This window comes from Dermacentor albipictus, unplaced genomic scaffold (assembly GCF_038994185.2).
Source record: "Dermacentor albipictus isolate Rhodes 1998 colony unplaced genomic scaffold, USDA_Dalb.pri_finalv2 scaffold_20, whole genome shotgun sequence".
Lineage (NCBI taxonomy): Eukaryota > Metazoa > Arthropoda > Arachnida > Ixodida > Ixodidae > Dermacentor > Dermacentor albipictus.
In genome coordinates this window covers 4,684,703-4,698,556 of record NW_027225574.1, presented here as the reverse complement: position 1 = coordinate 4,698,556, position 13,854 = coordinate 4,684,703, and the positions used below count along the sequence as shown (strand labels likewise).

General features: G+C 49.6%; 1 protein-coding gene across 13 annotated transcripts in view; it reads right to left on the bottom strand.

The window, feature by feature from the left end:
* Positions 1 to 13,854, bottom strand: part of LOC139052213 (rap guanine nucleotide exchange factor 2-like) — a 784,545-nt gene that overhangs the window by 55,397 nt on the left and 715,294 nt on the right. For 8 of the 13 annotated variants that reach the window (XM_070529294.1, XM_070529299.1, XM_070529298.1 and 5 more), the window contains one exon: positions 1,750 to 1,884. In XM_070529294.1, coding sequence (XP_070385395.1) covers positions 1,750 to 1,884 — 135 coding nt within the window. Of the gene's footprint in view, positions 1 to 1,749; positions 1,885 to 2,689; positions 2,812 to 4,045; positions 4,316 to 4,414; positions 4,438 to 4,779; positions 4,965 to 13,854 lie in introns of those variants that run through there. The other 5 variants (XM_070529304.1, XM_070529303.1, XM_070529305.1 and 2 more) reach the window with 5 other exon arrangements.

Genomic DNA, 13,854 nt, shown 5'->3' with positions numbered 1-13,854 from the left:
ACCAAACTTCTAAACACATGTGTGAATGAGCTGGAAATCTAATAATTGCCCTGTGAGGTTCATGTTGCATTGCATTTATAGTTGCTCAGTGCAAATATCGCTACAAGCAGGACTGGGCAAAGGTCACTTTGCAATTGTATCTTATTATGATACAAAATACTTGGACAAGTATTTGAGATACAGATACAAGACACTACCGCAATTATTGTATCCGATACGATATTTTCTATTTGTATCTCAAGATACTTCGAAACAATCGAAAATTTCTTATATATATAATGCAGCAGCCAGCGCGCATGCACAAAAATGTTTGCTTGGAAATTGGTCAACTCTGACCAACCTTGTTCGATTTGAATAAAATGTCTGTTAGTACCTCAAAATTTTGATACAGATACAAGTTACCCAAAGAGTATCTAAGATACATGTATCTTCCATATTGCCCAGCACTGACTACAAGCATATCTTTCAGTATGGATCGAAGTCATGATGCACGGTTTGAAACATCATTTGAAATGGGATTTCATCCTGCGTCAATAGGGCACACCTTTACAGCCATGAGCAGCAGTTGCAAGCCCCAAGGATCACTGCATACTGTGGCACACGGTGATGTAACTACCCACCGCCACAAGAAGCCACTAATCATGTATTCACTTGGTAAAACAGAAAAAACACTGCCAGCGGCCACTAGTAGCACTGTCACTCAATTGTGAGAATGGTTGTGCATAACCTCTCATTCAAAAGAGGGAAAAGTCAGAACGTTAGAGGCAGATATCAATTTTTGGGCTTTCTGTACTGCTTCAAGAACAGTTGGATAATGAGTCTTTCCGTGCTCAGGTAGCCAGGCTAAAAATTGAGTCTGAAAAAGGAAAAGGTCTGCACATGTCTCCATAGGTGCAGATATATTTGAGTGGGAGAATTCGTCTATGTAGAACACTGTATGTGCAATCTTGCTGTGCACCGAAATTTAGAACTGCAAAGAGTGGAAGCCAATTGCATTAGAAGGCAAGATACATACTAACCAGATTTCTTTTTTACTATGGAACACTTGCACTTTAACGAAACGTAACGCTATCAGAACATCGAAGCTTCAAAGTTAAAAATAAAAAAAGAAAAGTCCGCGTTTCCACTATATTTCTTTGACATATTTTTACACACCTGAAAAACATGCAGGAGATTAAGTCCATTTACAAAAACCTATTCTAAACACCTAAATCACTCTTCTTCATATCAACAGCAGCCCCTGTGTACATGAATATTCAAGGTACACTTATGACCCATATTGGAACTTATGACCTCAAGATCCACCAGAAACATCAGCAAAATGATTAATTCCACCTAAGAATATCAAAAACATTTCTTCACACAAAGTGCATCCACCATTGCTCAAAATGTGCAGTAGACAACTTCACTGTACGATCAAGCCGGTGGAAGAAACAAGTTTCACACACACACACCGTGATCTTTGCGTTAAGTGACGAGAAAATCATTGAACATTTCATGCACACGAGTATGATGACTAGAATAATGAACGAGCAACTGAGCCTAGAGCTGTAATACTCAGAAGATTAATGCAAAAGGCCATATGCTAGAAAAGCTTACCACTGTGCTTAAAGAAGTACAAAGTGGTACCTCACAAAAAAAGGGGGGGGGGGCGTATACATATATATTCTGGTTACTTTTTGGGTGCATCCTCATCACAATACTTCAAAGGGTCTTCAATGGCAGCGAAATTAAATCCCATGGACCAACCTGAAGGTGGTGGTGTGGGTGCCTTGTTTCAACGGCCACCTCGTCCGGCTCGAGGGCCAGCAGCCGCTCCAAGTTCATGGTGGTGCACGACTGCCGCTGCCCCGGCCGCAGCAGCTCGCAGTCTGGGTAGTCAATCTGTACGGGAGGACACATGCAAAATGCGAGAATTAAGAAAACTCCATCTGCAAGTTGAAATATCATTTCTACTGCTACTACACAGATGGCAAATAGGTTCAGTAAATCAAGAGGTACATCAGAATAGTAGATACTGACATAGGAAAAGAGAGGGAACAAGTGTCAGGGGAAACAGTATTTAGAAGCTGCACAACAACGCATATAGACATTTAATATAAAGTCAGTTCATTGAAATGAGCAATGCAGAGCTTAATAAGGATACGGCGAACATTTTTTTGTGCATTAAAAAAAAGAAGAACGGCCACTAACCCAAGCGATGCAAGCACATATGCCCATAACACTAATGGAAAGGACCAAGCAAGACATCTGCTATTGCTCTTGTCATCACTATGAATGAAAAATGTTATCTTCCTGTAAAGAAATACTAGACTTCACGCTGTTATAGCCACAGACCAAGAGAAAGTATAAAAAGTTATTCTTAATCAAATTTGTCCACATGAACACACATGAAGTGTTATACATTCATTCAGTAGATGCAAGAAATTACTATTTAAGTTTTTTTATGCCAAATTAAGGTTAACATTGTAATTATGAAATGATGCCAGTGCCACATGTCATTTTTTACTTTTATTTACAGGCCACTAGTCAAGTTCAAGTCAACCCTTCAAAAATGACACTCCTTTCGTCTACACTTATCAAGGCCAGCAGCCAAGCAAAGGCTGCTGTGGCCTCTGCAACTCCTTAAAATAAAATGGAAGTACGCAGGTCTATATTAAGCTATATTAAGGTGCTTGAGTGAACCCACCGAAAAATGTATTTCAACAGCAGTGGCACCCTTGGAAGCGTTGCATCCATTTTGATGCAGAACAACTTCTTTGAACAACTCATAACGCATGTAGTTGCCAAGTGGAGGAAAAAGAACAATACTTTTTTGTGCCGATGCACACTGTAATTTACTATCACATATAGTGTCATACAACCATCACCAATAAAGGGCTGTGTGACATTACCGGCTGTACGGCAAAGTTAAAATTAAATTATTGGGTTTTACGTGCCAGAATCACTTTCTGATTATGAGGCACGCCGTAGCGGGGGACTCCGGAAATTTCGACCACCTGGGGATCATTAACGTGCACCTAAATGTAAGTACACGGGTGTTTTCGCATTTCGCCCCCATCGAAATGCGGCCGCCATGGCCGGGATTCGATCCCGCGACCTCGTGCTCAGCAGCCCAACACCATAGCCACTGAGCAACCATGGCGGGTCGTACGGCAAAGTAGTGCGTAGAAAGTCCCAGAGCAAAATGGACCTGCCCATCCTCAATGAAAAACCAGCGTTTTGTTCCTTATGAATCTCTCCTAATTTCCGTAGTCAAAGCACAGATTGTAATCAGTAAAATGAAGCGTTTCATACAATGAAAAGTATTAAACTATTTAAGACTCATTGAAGAAAAGAATGCTAACCAAATTTACTGACAAAGGTGATGGAGAACCTAAGGTTTAGTGGATAATAATGTAACGATGCCACAACGGACAATTAATGAACTTCGACTTATTCCCACTATATATATATGTATATATTACAATGACTACTGATACAATTATGTTGCGCGAAACTTGAACGCCTTTTCTAACGCTCGCTAGTTAGACGCAAATTCAAGCACAGCCGAGGTCATAAAAATACAAACAACAAAAATTACGGAGCAGCAGAAATGAGCTGGAAAAAACAGCAATGAAGGGTCCTAACATTTCTTTTTTATAATTAATTGTGATGCGAAGCATCCAATCAAACCGAACGCGTAAATAAATATGCGTATCCCCCCCCCCCCCCCCCCCCCCCGCGTCTCAAGAACTCATTCGCGGTAAAAACTAATTACCGACAGACGCCGTATGGCGCACAGCGTTACCGGTTGCGGGCGAAACGGGCAGAATGAAACACCACAAAGCAGTCTGTCCTCATCTTTGTAGCTTTTCAAGCCGCCAAATAAAGTCGCGTGAACACAGTTATTGCTGGATTCGACACACTGGGCGGTAGTGGAGCAGCGCGAAGGCAACTTACTGGCCGAGTAAAAGAAAAAAAGGGAAAGAAAGAAAAGGGGAAAGAGAAAAAAAGAAATAGGCCCGTTTCGGGCCTATTTCCCGAAACGGGTAAAAGGCCCCACCATTCGAGCGCGCTCATCCAACGTCGAGAACGCCCCAGACGCGACGTGCTACGACCATGGCGAGCAGCCGCGTGCCAGCAGCAACAGTTCACCAAAAACACGAACGCCGTCACCAACTAACACAACACTCAAAGCGTCGTGTTGTATATGCACCGGCCGGGTATCCGTGAGAGGAGCACGGTGAATCGCCCGACGAAGACGAACTCATTCGACACCAGCGGCGAAAGCAGCCTACGCCTCGACGCGAGGAAATGACAAACTGACGGCCGCGACGACAAGTTGCCTCAGCCACAGGAAACGGAAACCAAAAGTGCTATCACCGGTTACAGCGGGCGAGAGAAAAGAAAAGGGAACCAGCGAAGGACGCACGTATAAACCCTAGCGCAGTGGTGCGGAAGCGCGCACTCCCAACGATACGTGCCAATGCGCCGAAAGGCACCTAGCCGTAGTCCGCAGTGTGCGTGCATCGCTGGTGAAATGAAATGTCGCAACGGCCCGAAACGTTATGTACGATCGCAAACCTCGCGAATGGGCCACACATAACCGCCATGGAAATTGAATCCGGCGCGCCTAAGCTCGCGCGCATGCTTCGCACGCAACGCAAGGCAGCGCAAGCGTACTACACCAGCTATCAAAAGTATGTGGACCAAGGGGTACAGAAAAAAGAAGGGGGGGGGGGGAGAAAAAAAAAGAAAGGAAGCAATGCCCATAGATGCCTTGGCTTCAGTTCATACTTGACATTGCTAACATCGCAGCGTATTCGTCAGTTTCGGGAAGTCAGTCCGAGTTGCCAAGATACCTGTATTCGCCATATGCCAGCGCTAATGACACGCGAGAGTCTACGGTGCAGACTCAACCCCTCCAAGACGCGAGGTCCGAGCCCTGCGCGCTTCCAGCCGTAATGTCAAGCCGTAAGGTCAAGGTGCCGGGCCATACCCCAGTTTAAGCATTCCATCTCCCTCTCCCGACGGGTGATTTTCCACGAGAGCGTCGCCCTTCTGTTATCTAAGCGGCACTAGTGAACTGTGCTCGAAGCTCTTTCGCAAAAGCTGGTAGTACTGAAAGAACACCATTGCGCAGGGCAATCAGCTACAGATCGCAGGACAACGAGCCTACCTTGAGCTCGGCATTCCTGTAAACATCAGTCAGCAGGACCGTAAACGTCGGCGCAGGGTGAAAAACAGCGATCCTATTCTACGATAGAATGTGTAAGCGCGACTGAACGAGGACGTGGAAACAGACAAACAGAGACAGCGCTACTATTCTACGCACATATTAACGACGATCAATATTTTTATCCGCACGCGCACAGAACTGAATGGCACTGGTGCGATAGCGACGTGCAAGGAAAAAAGAAAAGGCGACTGAAACGGCTACACTTCCGTCCGCCACCCGCGGTAGAAGGAAAAAACCACTGTGAACTTTCATGCCGGTGCAGCGCCCAGATCCTCGACGGCTCAAAAAGAAAAGAAGAACAGGACACGCGTCTGAGAACCGGCGCGTGTGCACCGAGCGAACAAGACACACAGCGACAACCGGAGGGCCTTTTTTTCGCGGAACTTGTCGACAAAGGGCGCACCTGCCAGCGTCGCGTCCGGAGGACTTGGCCTGCGGAGGCGAAAGGTGTCAGACCCCGAGCTCTGAAGCAGCAACGACAGGAAAGACGGGAGGGATGCCCTCATAATCATCTACAGCTAAAACGTTACACTTAGCTAGGGTAAACGAGAGCGAGAGAAAAAGAAAAATGTAAGGAGGTAGGCAAGCCTTTTGGCCATGCACCCCATCAGACGAGAATCGGTACCTCTTCAGCCTTGGAATGAGACAAAAGGATGGCTCCTAGCAGCAAGAATTACAGAAGAAAACGAACCCCATTTTCGAAGCCCATATTTGTCAGAACAAGCGACGAAGACGGAATGACTGCCAGACATGCACGAACAGGTAGGCACTAGGCCGAGCATTCGATATCCAATGCGTCAGAACCACTGGGTGACTTCCTCCCGAACCATTTCCCTCCGTTAAGGCAAGGGATATATAAGCTGCAGAGGAAGGAAGACGCTACAAATGTGGCAACCGACGCAAGATTTAGCCGCTCGGCCATTTTTCTCTTCGAGGAAGGACCAAGCCGCATCTAGGGAAAGCAGGAATCGCATGCATGGCAGGAACAACGGTTTGCACTGTGCAGCTGCCGCAAGCGAGCACCCTTCTGTGACTGCGTTTCACGCAATCGCGTGAAACGCAGTCGCAATATCCGGCAGCGTCAAGGAGCTCCTGACAGATGTACGCATCGCGCTTACATTTCTCACTCCTTGCGCACCCACATCGACAGCATAACATTGCGATCGCAAAGTCCTTTGTAATAAGCAGCCTCCGCCACATGTGGCACAATTAAGGGGCACAGCCAAATAAGCCCGGTACTTTGAGAACGCTCGGAGCACTTCTATTTTCGCACACTACAGACGCCTTGCTTATTACGAAGCGCCGAGAGGCCGTATCGATAACGGCATGCTGAAACTCGTCGTCATAGGGACGTCATACCGGCACATACCGGCATTTACAATATTGCCGCCGTCACTTGGGTCTGCACGCACTTTTAGGTTCGCGTCGCAAGTGCGCGTTTTAAAACGAAACACAGAGCAGGGAGGCCCCTGCCAACCAAGCAGAAAGATGCTGCGGCAGCTTTCGCCTATCAGAGCGTCCAAACAGGTACGACACGACGTGGCATATCGTGTTCATCGATCGTGAGTGATGCAATGAATCTCCCACTGTTCCCTTATGGAAGCGCGTATTTTATGGATCATCTGCACGAGGCCACTTTTCATTCCACGTGGCCCAGAGAAGAATGCGGGCATGTATCAGCTCCCCTTTCGATCGCAAGCAAATTGAGGGACCGCACAATGGGCACACACTGCAACCCCGGAGTCACGCTTATCTTCTTACTCCATATATCGTTATCTATCGCAGCTTCGTCGGTTTACACACACGTACGCGATTCACACACGAAGGCAAATCTCCCGACCACTGATTCAATCGAGAATGCGGCAAACGCAACCATTGTGGCTCTCACTCCTCGCGTACATACAAGTTCGGTAATTATCAAAGCGTTTATCAGAGGAGCCCTAGTGTACGGCTACTGGTCGCCTTAGTTAGTTTCAATCGTGCACAGATGCGCACAGATAAAAGAAAGGCGGGACTAAAGCATACGGTATGAGAAACTTGCAACCTTCGACGTTAGGATGGATAGTTGGGCGTGTTAAGCATGATTTCTGAAGTGAAGGCGCTAAAATGACGGAGGACAAAGAAGAAACACACACAGGGCGCCTGTGTGTGTGTGTGTTTCTTCTTTGTCCTCCGTCATTTTAGCGCCTTCACTTCAGAAATCTTGCAACCTTCGGAACCAGCAGCTCGCTAAGCATAATACGTCTATACTTCGTAGGTCACAGCCTTATACAGAGAGTTTCGGCCTTAGTTCGAATCAGCGAATCCAACATCAGCGAATCCAGCATCAGCGGACGCTTGCCCTATCGGACCTGTGTAGCCAAACGATTAGCCAAGCCAAGTTAACGTCCTGCTAGGATGCCTCAATGCGCTCGGAGGAGAGGGAGCGCGCGGAGGCAATTCACATTCTGCTCTCGAGCAGCGTTGCCGATGCCCTGTTTTCGTGCGCTAAGGTCCCTCTGGTGCATGCAGGCAGCTTGCTATCGTTATTTCTAGAAACGCTCTAATCCCGCTGCAGTCGACCGCCGCGCAAACTACGAAGCGCATATCCCGTTTCACGGAATGCCTCGGTGGCCGGTTGCGCGTGCCTGGTACGAAAGAAGGTCAAGACGGCGTGAGCACGAATGTAAAGCTGAGAGCGCTTGCCGACGTGGACCTTGCGGTATACGATTCGGTAACTATAGGCGGCCATATGTGTCAATTGGGCAGCAAAATAACAGACTGGGCGACAGCTTAAAACGTTCAAAACATTTATCAACTGCTGGCGGCGAGTCAAGCTCAAGATTATTTTAGCTCCGGACAATATTTTCGTCTTTTACGTCATCACGTGCCTTGCTTTCTCCATCGGTGGCCTAAATGCAATAAGTATACGCGGAATACAAAACGACGAGGCGGAAATTACGCGCAGGTGGGTTCGATCGGCCCATAACCAGAAAAGTGGATGGACACACAAGTAGTCGAGCAGAGCAACAATGCTGCGCCGAACTGCTATATTTTCAGCCCCGTTATGAATGAGGAGAGAGAACGCTCGGAATAATTCGAGCATTCATGACGAGTTTTCAACCTCCGTCTACACACAACATGCGAGGGCACTGCCGAAGAGTCGACTGACACGCCATACCACGTCAGAGCCGATACCTAAAGCTCCATTATCACAAGTCGTTTGTAGCGCAGTACTGAAGCTGCAGTACTTTTTAGCCAATAAATACGAAGGCCTAATGCCCCTCGAGATGTGTTCGTTGGGGCCGCGTCTTCTGCTCAGGGCCACAGTAATTTGCGGTCTATGTCGTGCATGCGCAAATGTCCTAACATGTCATATATCGCCGAATCATGTAACAAGCAAAAATAAAATGATGTAATACTCCCTATAATCAGACAGTTATGCCAGGAATTATATTCTGCTGTGAAAGCATGGTACCTGCGTACGCCTCATACATTCGGTAGTGCCGCAAAGGACTACTAGGATGGAGTATATGCTGAAGGATGCCACTTACGCGGAGGCTCGAAAGAAGCAAAGGCAAGACGTGTTTCTGTCCAGCGTGTGTGAGGAGGACCGCACGTGAATCCACGCGGCTGCTTACAGCGCGTCGCAGCGAGGCAGCAGAGAAACTGGACGAGAACGCTCGGTGCATAAGTAAACAGAAAGGCTCCCCCCCTAGTACTGCTCTTAACTCATGCCGAGTAGCGATACAAGCGAGTGTGATCAAGCAAGGAACGCTAGGTCGTTTGTGAACACCCAAAGTCCAAATACTGCCGAAAGAAGCATAGACATCTCACCCGCGGCCGACGTCCGCGACTCTCAAGACATGTCACTATCTAACAGTGCTGGTGTGAGTCAGCTTCCGTGCGAGCTCGAAACACACTATCGAGGTCTCCCCGCCCCCCAGCGGCGTTCAGCAGTGAAACAGCTTGGAAATCGAAACACCCGCACAATACACACATCTGTTGAGCGCTAGAAGTCAGCGGTGAGCAGGCGCCCGGCTACTTAGAAAGTGCGCGGGAATCGGTTTAACTGCGAAATTGAGGATTCGCTAAAAACAATGAGAATGTTTTCCCTTTTGTGAAAGAGAATTTGTGTTCGATACACATTTACCATGAGAAGGGAGCCTAAGATGGCGAGTTGTAGGAAGCTTTCGTTCCGAACATGTTCTCAGGACTCGCCAGATGCGCGAAGGAAGAGCTTTCTTTACCGGGTACAAGCCTTTTAAAAAACGCTGCGTCCGCTATACGGCGACGCGCAGAGAGCCCAGTTTCATCGATGCGCCTCTGCAGAAGCCAGTGCGCCCCGGTCAAACCACTGAATGCCGCTCCTTCGCATTGCGCCAGCGCGTTCGAGGGAGAAGGCAGGGGATGACATTTGACTTGGCGGCAAGCTCTATCGCGGAGCGGCGTTCGACGACGATCGGTTCTGGAGCAGTCGTCGGCACCGCAAGGACACGTAGGGTTGGGAGGAGGGGGGTGTCAACGCTGCCGACGAACTCGCGCAACGGGACCGAAGCGCGGCGCAACAGGAGCAAACGAATACACGACCTGGATTCGGTGGTTTCCTCAATCGAGCAACAGGACGATCGTACGAGGGCGGCTGGCGATGCGGCCGAGCGCGAGCACGCCGCCACAGCCCGATTGCCATCGCGCGTATACAAAAGGCGCGTGCGCGTTGCCTCGTCCGTTGATAAGCGGCGCTTTTCTCCCACTTTGCTCCGGTATGCGAACACTCCGAAAGGCAGCTCTTTTCGGCGAGCCTCCGCTAAAGGAGAACGGCGTCGATCTTGTCGCAGAACGTCGGCCACGCCGAATAGAGAGATGAGGGAGACGAAAAACAGAAATAACAAAGGAAGAGAGCGGGGATTACGAGGAGAAGCGGGCCGCGGGCGAACGCTCTGCAATGCCTGCCCCTCCCGCGTTTCCTTCCCCCGGAGCGGGCGCGCACGGGCGGCAATCAGTTGATCGTCCCTCAATGCGGCGTGCGGCCCGAGGGGATTTCGCACGCGCCAATTCTACAGGCTTCTCATCCCGGTGCCTCGGCGAACAACACTGAGGCGCTGGTTTCTTCGTTCTCCTTGCTCGTTTTTCTTCGTGGCTCGGCTCTTCAATCTCGGAGCACGACGAAGCTCCGAAGCGGAGCAGGAGAGGCTCCAGGCGCAAGATGGACGAGGAAATTTTTTTATTTTTTTTTTCTGCGCTGCGAATTGCGATCGCCGAACTTGCAAGCGTGCTTTTTTGGCTCCAATCTTCTCGCTCACCGACAGAACCGGATCGCAAAGCGAGGTCTGCATTCGGCCTGTTCTCCGAACCATAGCAACTATTGAGTCGCGTGAGCAGAAGCGAAAGACGATGCCGCCAGTAAACTAGTCGTTCATGTCTGGGCTCCGAGAGCACAGTCCCGCGGACGAGTACTCGGTATATTGCAACAACGACGCCTCGGCAATCTGACCACGAAAAGGATCCATCGGCGTGCGCTTGGGCGCTCCTTGTCTACGATCTAATTACGCGCTGGAATGGACCTTCTTTAAAAACTGAGAAGTGTTCTGGAGGAGGACGACAGCCGGCAGTGGAAACACAAAATGCACACGATGTCACCGTCGCAAAAATTGAAGAAACGGGACAGAAACGCTTTATCTAAGCGCCACGGACGGGCTGCTCACGGACCCACCTGCCCATCTATCTAAAATTCCGTCACCTCACTCGTTGCAGCTACCACGCTTTGTGGCATGGTGTTCTGTGACGGGGAAATGGTGTTTCGATGCATCACAGAACACCACTTCTCTCCGTAGGAATTGTACAATTGTACAACAAGCACGCATCTCTTCGGATTGCGCGAGCGCGTTGTCATGATAAAACGTCGCAAAGCCCGCCCTTTTTATTGTTATATATACATATATATATATATATATATATATATATATATATATATATATATATATATATATATATATATTAGGGGGGGGGGGGGTCGAGTCGTGGCTCGGCAGCGTACACGTCAGGCGAGCGCACTGAAGTGCACCGCATTAGCGGTTCTCCTGCTGCGCGTGGCTTCTTGTGAGATTGCCCTCGAGAGAAGAACCACCGATGCCCTGCACAGTGTCAGCTCACCGAACGAACCGTCTACAAATTGCCCTAACAGTGGACGCATGCGCAGATTTGGATGCGAACCTTCGCGCGGATTATTGCAACAGATGACAAAAGAGCAAAGAGAAACAGCACCGACATATTGCGACAGGAAGACTACAGGGAGCACTATAGTAAAGGTGTATACATCACGAAAAAATAATACCTCGGAGATCATGGTCAATTTAACCCACATCCGTGTTAGGTCTTCGCCTCGTTCTTTTCTGATAAGAGCGAGGAATAAATGGCCGGATCATTACACACTCACTGCCTCTATCTCACACGTTATATATGTTCCGGAGCGTGGTGCCCTGGAACAGGGGCGCCAACCATGCAGGCCGGAGATCGTCATCAACCAATGGAAGATGAAGACATCCGGCCCGACCGCTGAATTACTCTTTCTAGAGCAATAAAGTTTACTTCCTCCTCCTCCTCCTCCGGAGCGTATCCGTACATGTAGCGCGAAACAAACAAAAAAAAATTATTATCCGTCACCCAGCAATTAAGGTCTGTTACGCACATCACGCGAGGCGGAATCCGACGTAGCGCACGCGCGTTGCAGCGAGAGCACCCTTCGAGTGAGAAAAAACGAAAGGGCGCGCGGTGAACAAGCCGCGCTTTTATGCGAATTACCCGCCGTGGTTGCTCAGTGGCTATGGTGTTGGGCTGCTGAGCACGAGGTCGCGGGATGGAATCCCGGCCACGGCGGCCGCATTTCGATGGGGGCGAAATGCGAAAACACCCGTGTGCTTAGATTTAGGTGCACGTTAAAGAACCCCAGGCGGTCGAAATTTCCGGAGTCCCCCACTACGGCGTGCCTCATAATCAGAAAGTGGTTGTGGCACGTAAAACCCCATAATTAAATTTTTAATTTTTGCATGCGAATTAACAAACTGCTGAGGAGGTATTACGCAGGAACAGATGGGCACTTCCCTTATTGTTCCGAGAGCGCGGCGAGAACGCCACAACCGGCGCGACGTATGGTATAAGCACGGGCTCAAACAAACAAGGACACCGAGTAACAGAAGCCAGTGAAATGAAAGACTCGCCAAGAACACACCAAGAGCACGGATGGCAAACGATACAACTGTCACAAAGGTAATCGGGGCGCACTCCAGCTGCGCGATTAAATTCTCATTGAGCAACCGGCCGACGCGTCAGGCGCCGTCCTGCGCGAGGAAATGAATCGAACTTTGGGACGCCTGAAATCCACATTTAAGGAATTGTCCTCGCTCATATGCATGAGGGTCGGGTGCTGCGCGTATGCAAGCACGAACACCGAGCTAATTTGATCGGGGTCTAGCACAGTGGAATGTCGATTCGACGAAGCGTGACCGAGTCTAGAACGCCCGAAGGCCACCGCGATTGAAAATCGCCGCGTATAGAAGCGCAACGTCCGCGTGACACGGGTATAAGGAATCCAGTTTTGATTTACTTCGCCACTGAATGCGATGGGCAGCTCACGTATGGGGAAACGAAATGGGAGAGCAAAGAAAATATATGTCACGCAAGGTTAGTTAATCAGCGCAAGTGACAAAGAAGAGACAAGGCGGCACCCGTAATAACACCGCCTAGCCTCAGCGGCCGGGCAAATTGAAAGAAAGCGCGACACGAGGCACCGGAAAAGGCTCCCACAAAAGCCCGGCAGCCACGCAGCGAAAAGAGCGCGCTCATTCAGCAGACTAGCCTGGATTCCGCCGGCCCCCAAAAAAGGTTTTGCCCGTCCGGCGCGCGGGCACCTGCGCACGCTCAAGAGCGGGCGCAACGTGCCATGTCGCATAATAATACACGGGACATCCGCACCTCGTCGGCGACGCGCTAGCAGTTTGCATCATAAAGAATACGGGCCGCGCTGCGCGCTAGCGGCGAGGGCGCCCAGGACCCCGCTGCTGGCGCTACGCCCGATAACCAACTGCTGCTTCGCATCGACGACGACGCGGTGCGCTCAGAGGCGGGACAACGGCGCGGATGATGAGTCAGAGAAAACCCGAGACTTGAGCCAGGCAGCGGAGAGCGTGTCTCAGCGTCCTCTAACGACGCACAGAGAGGGAGGAGTGAAAACGTCGCGAAACAAGACTTGCGAAACCCCAACCTAGCGACGCGCGCGAGCGTATGAAACGCGCGCAGGAATGCGCATATGCGAAACAGTCAGCGCTCGCGACGCCGGGGCCGCTCCTTCAATCTCTACGTCACTCGAGGGAACGGTCACCGGAAAATTATGCGCCGCGCTTCGGCTTCACCGGCAGACGAGCAGTTTTAATCAGACTGCAGACTGCGACGTTCGCAATATGTTACGGTGCCGCCACAAAAACAGTCAAGTTTTCCCTTTCCTTTGAAAAGCTTTTGTGCGTGCTACATGTAGCAACTAAGTTGAAGCTGTTCCTGAGGGCCATTCCCTAAAATCGATGGGTGGCATAACTGCGGGTCAGCCCGGTATTCACGGCTGTCATTGAAAGGATGCCTAAAATCGTATTGCGGGTCGTTGT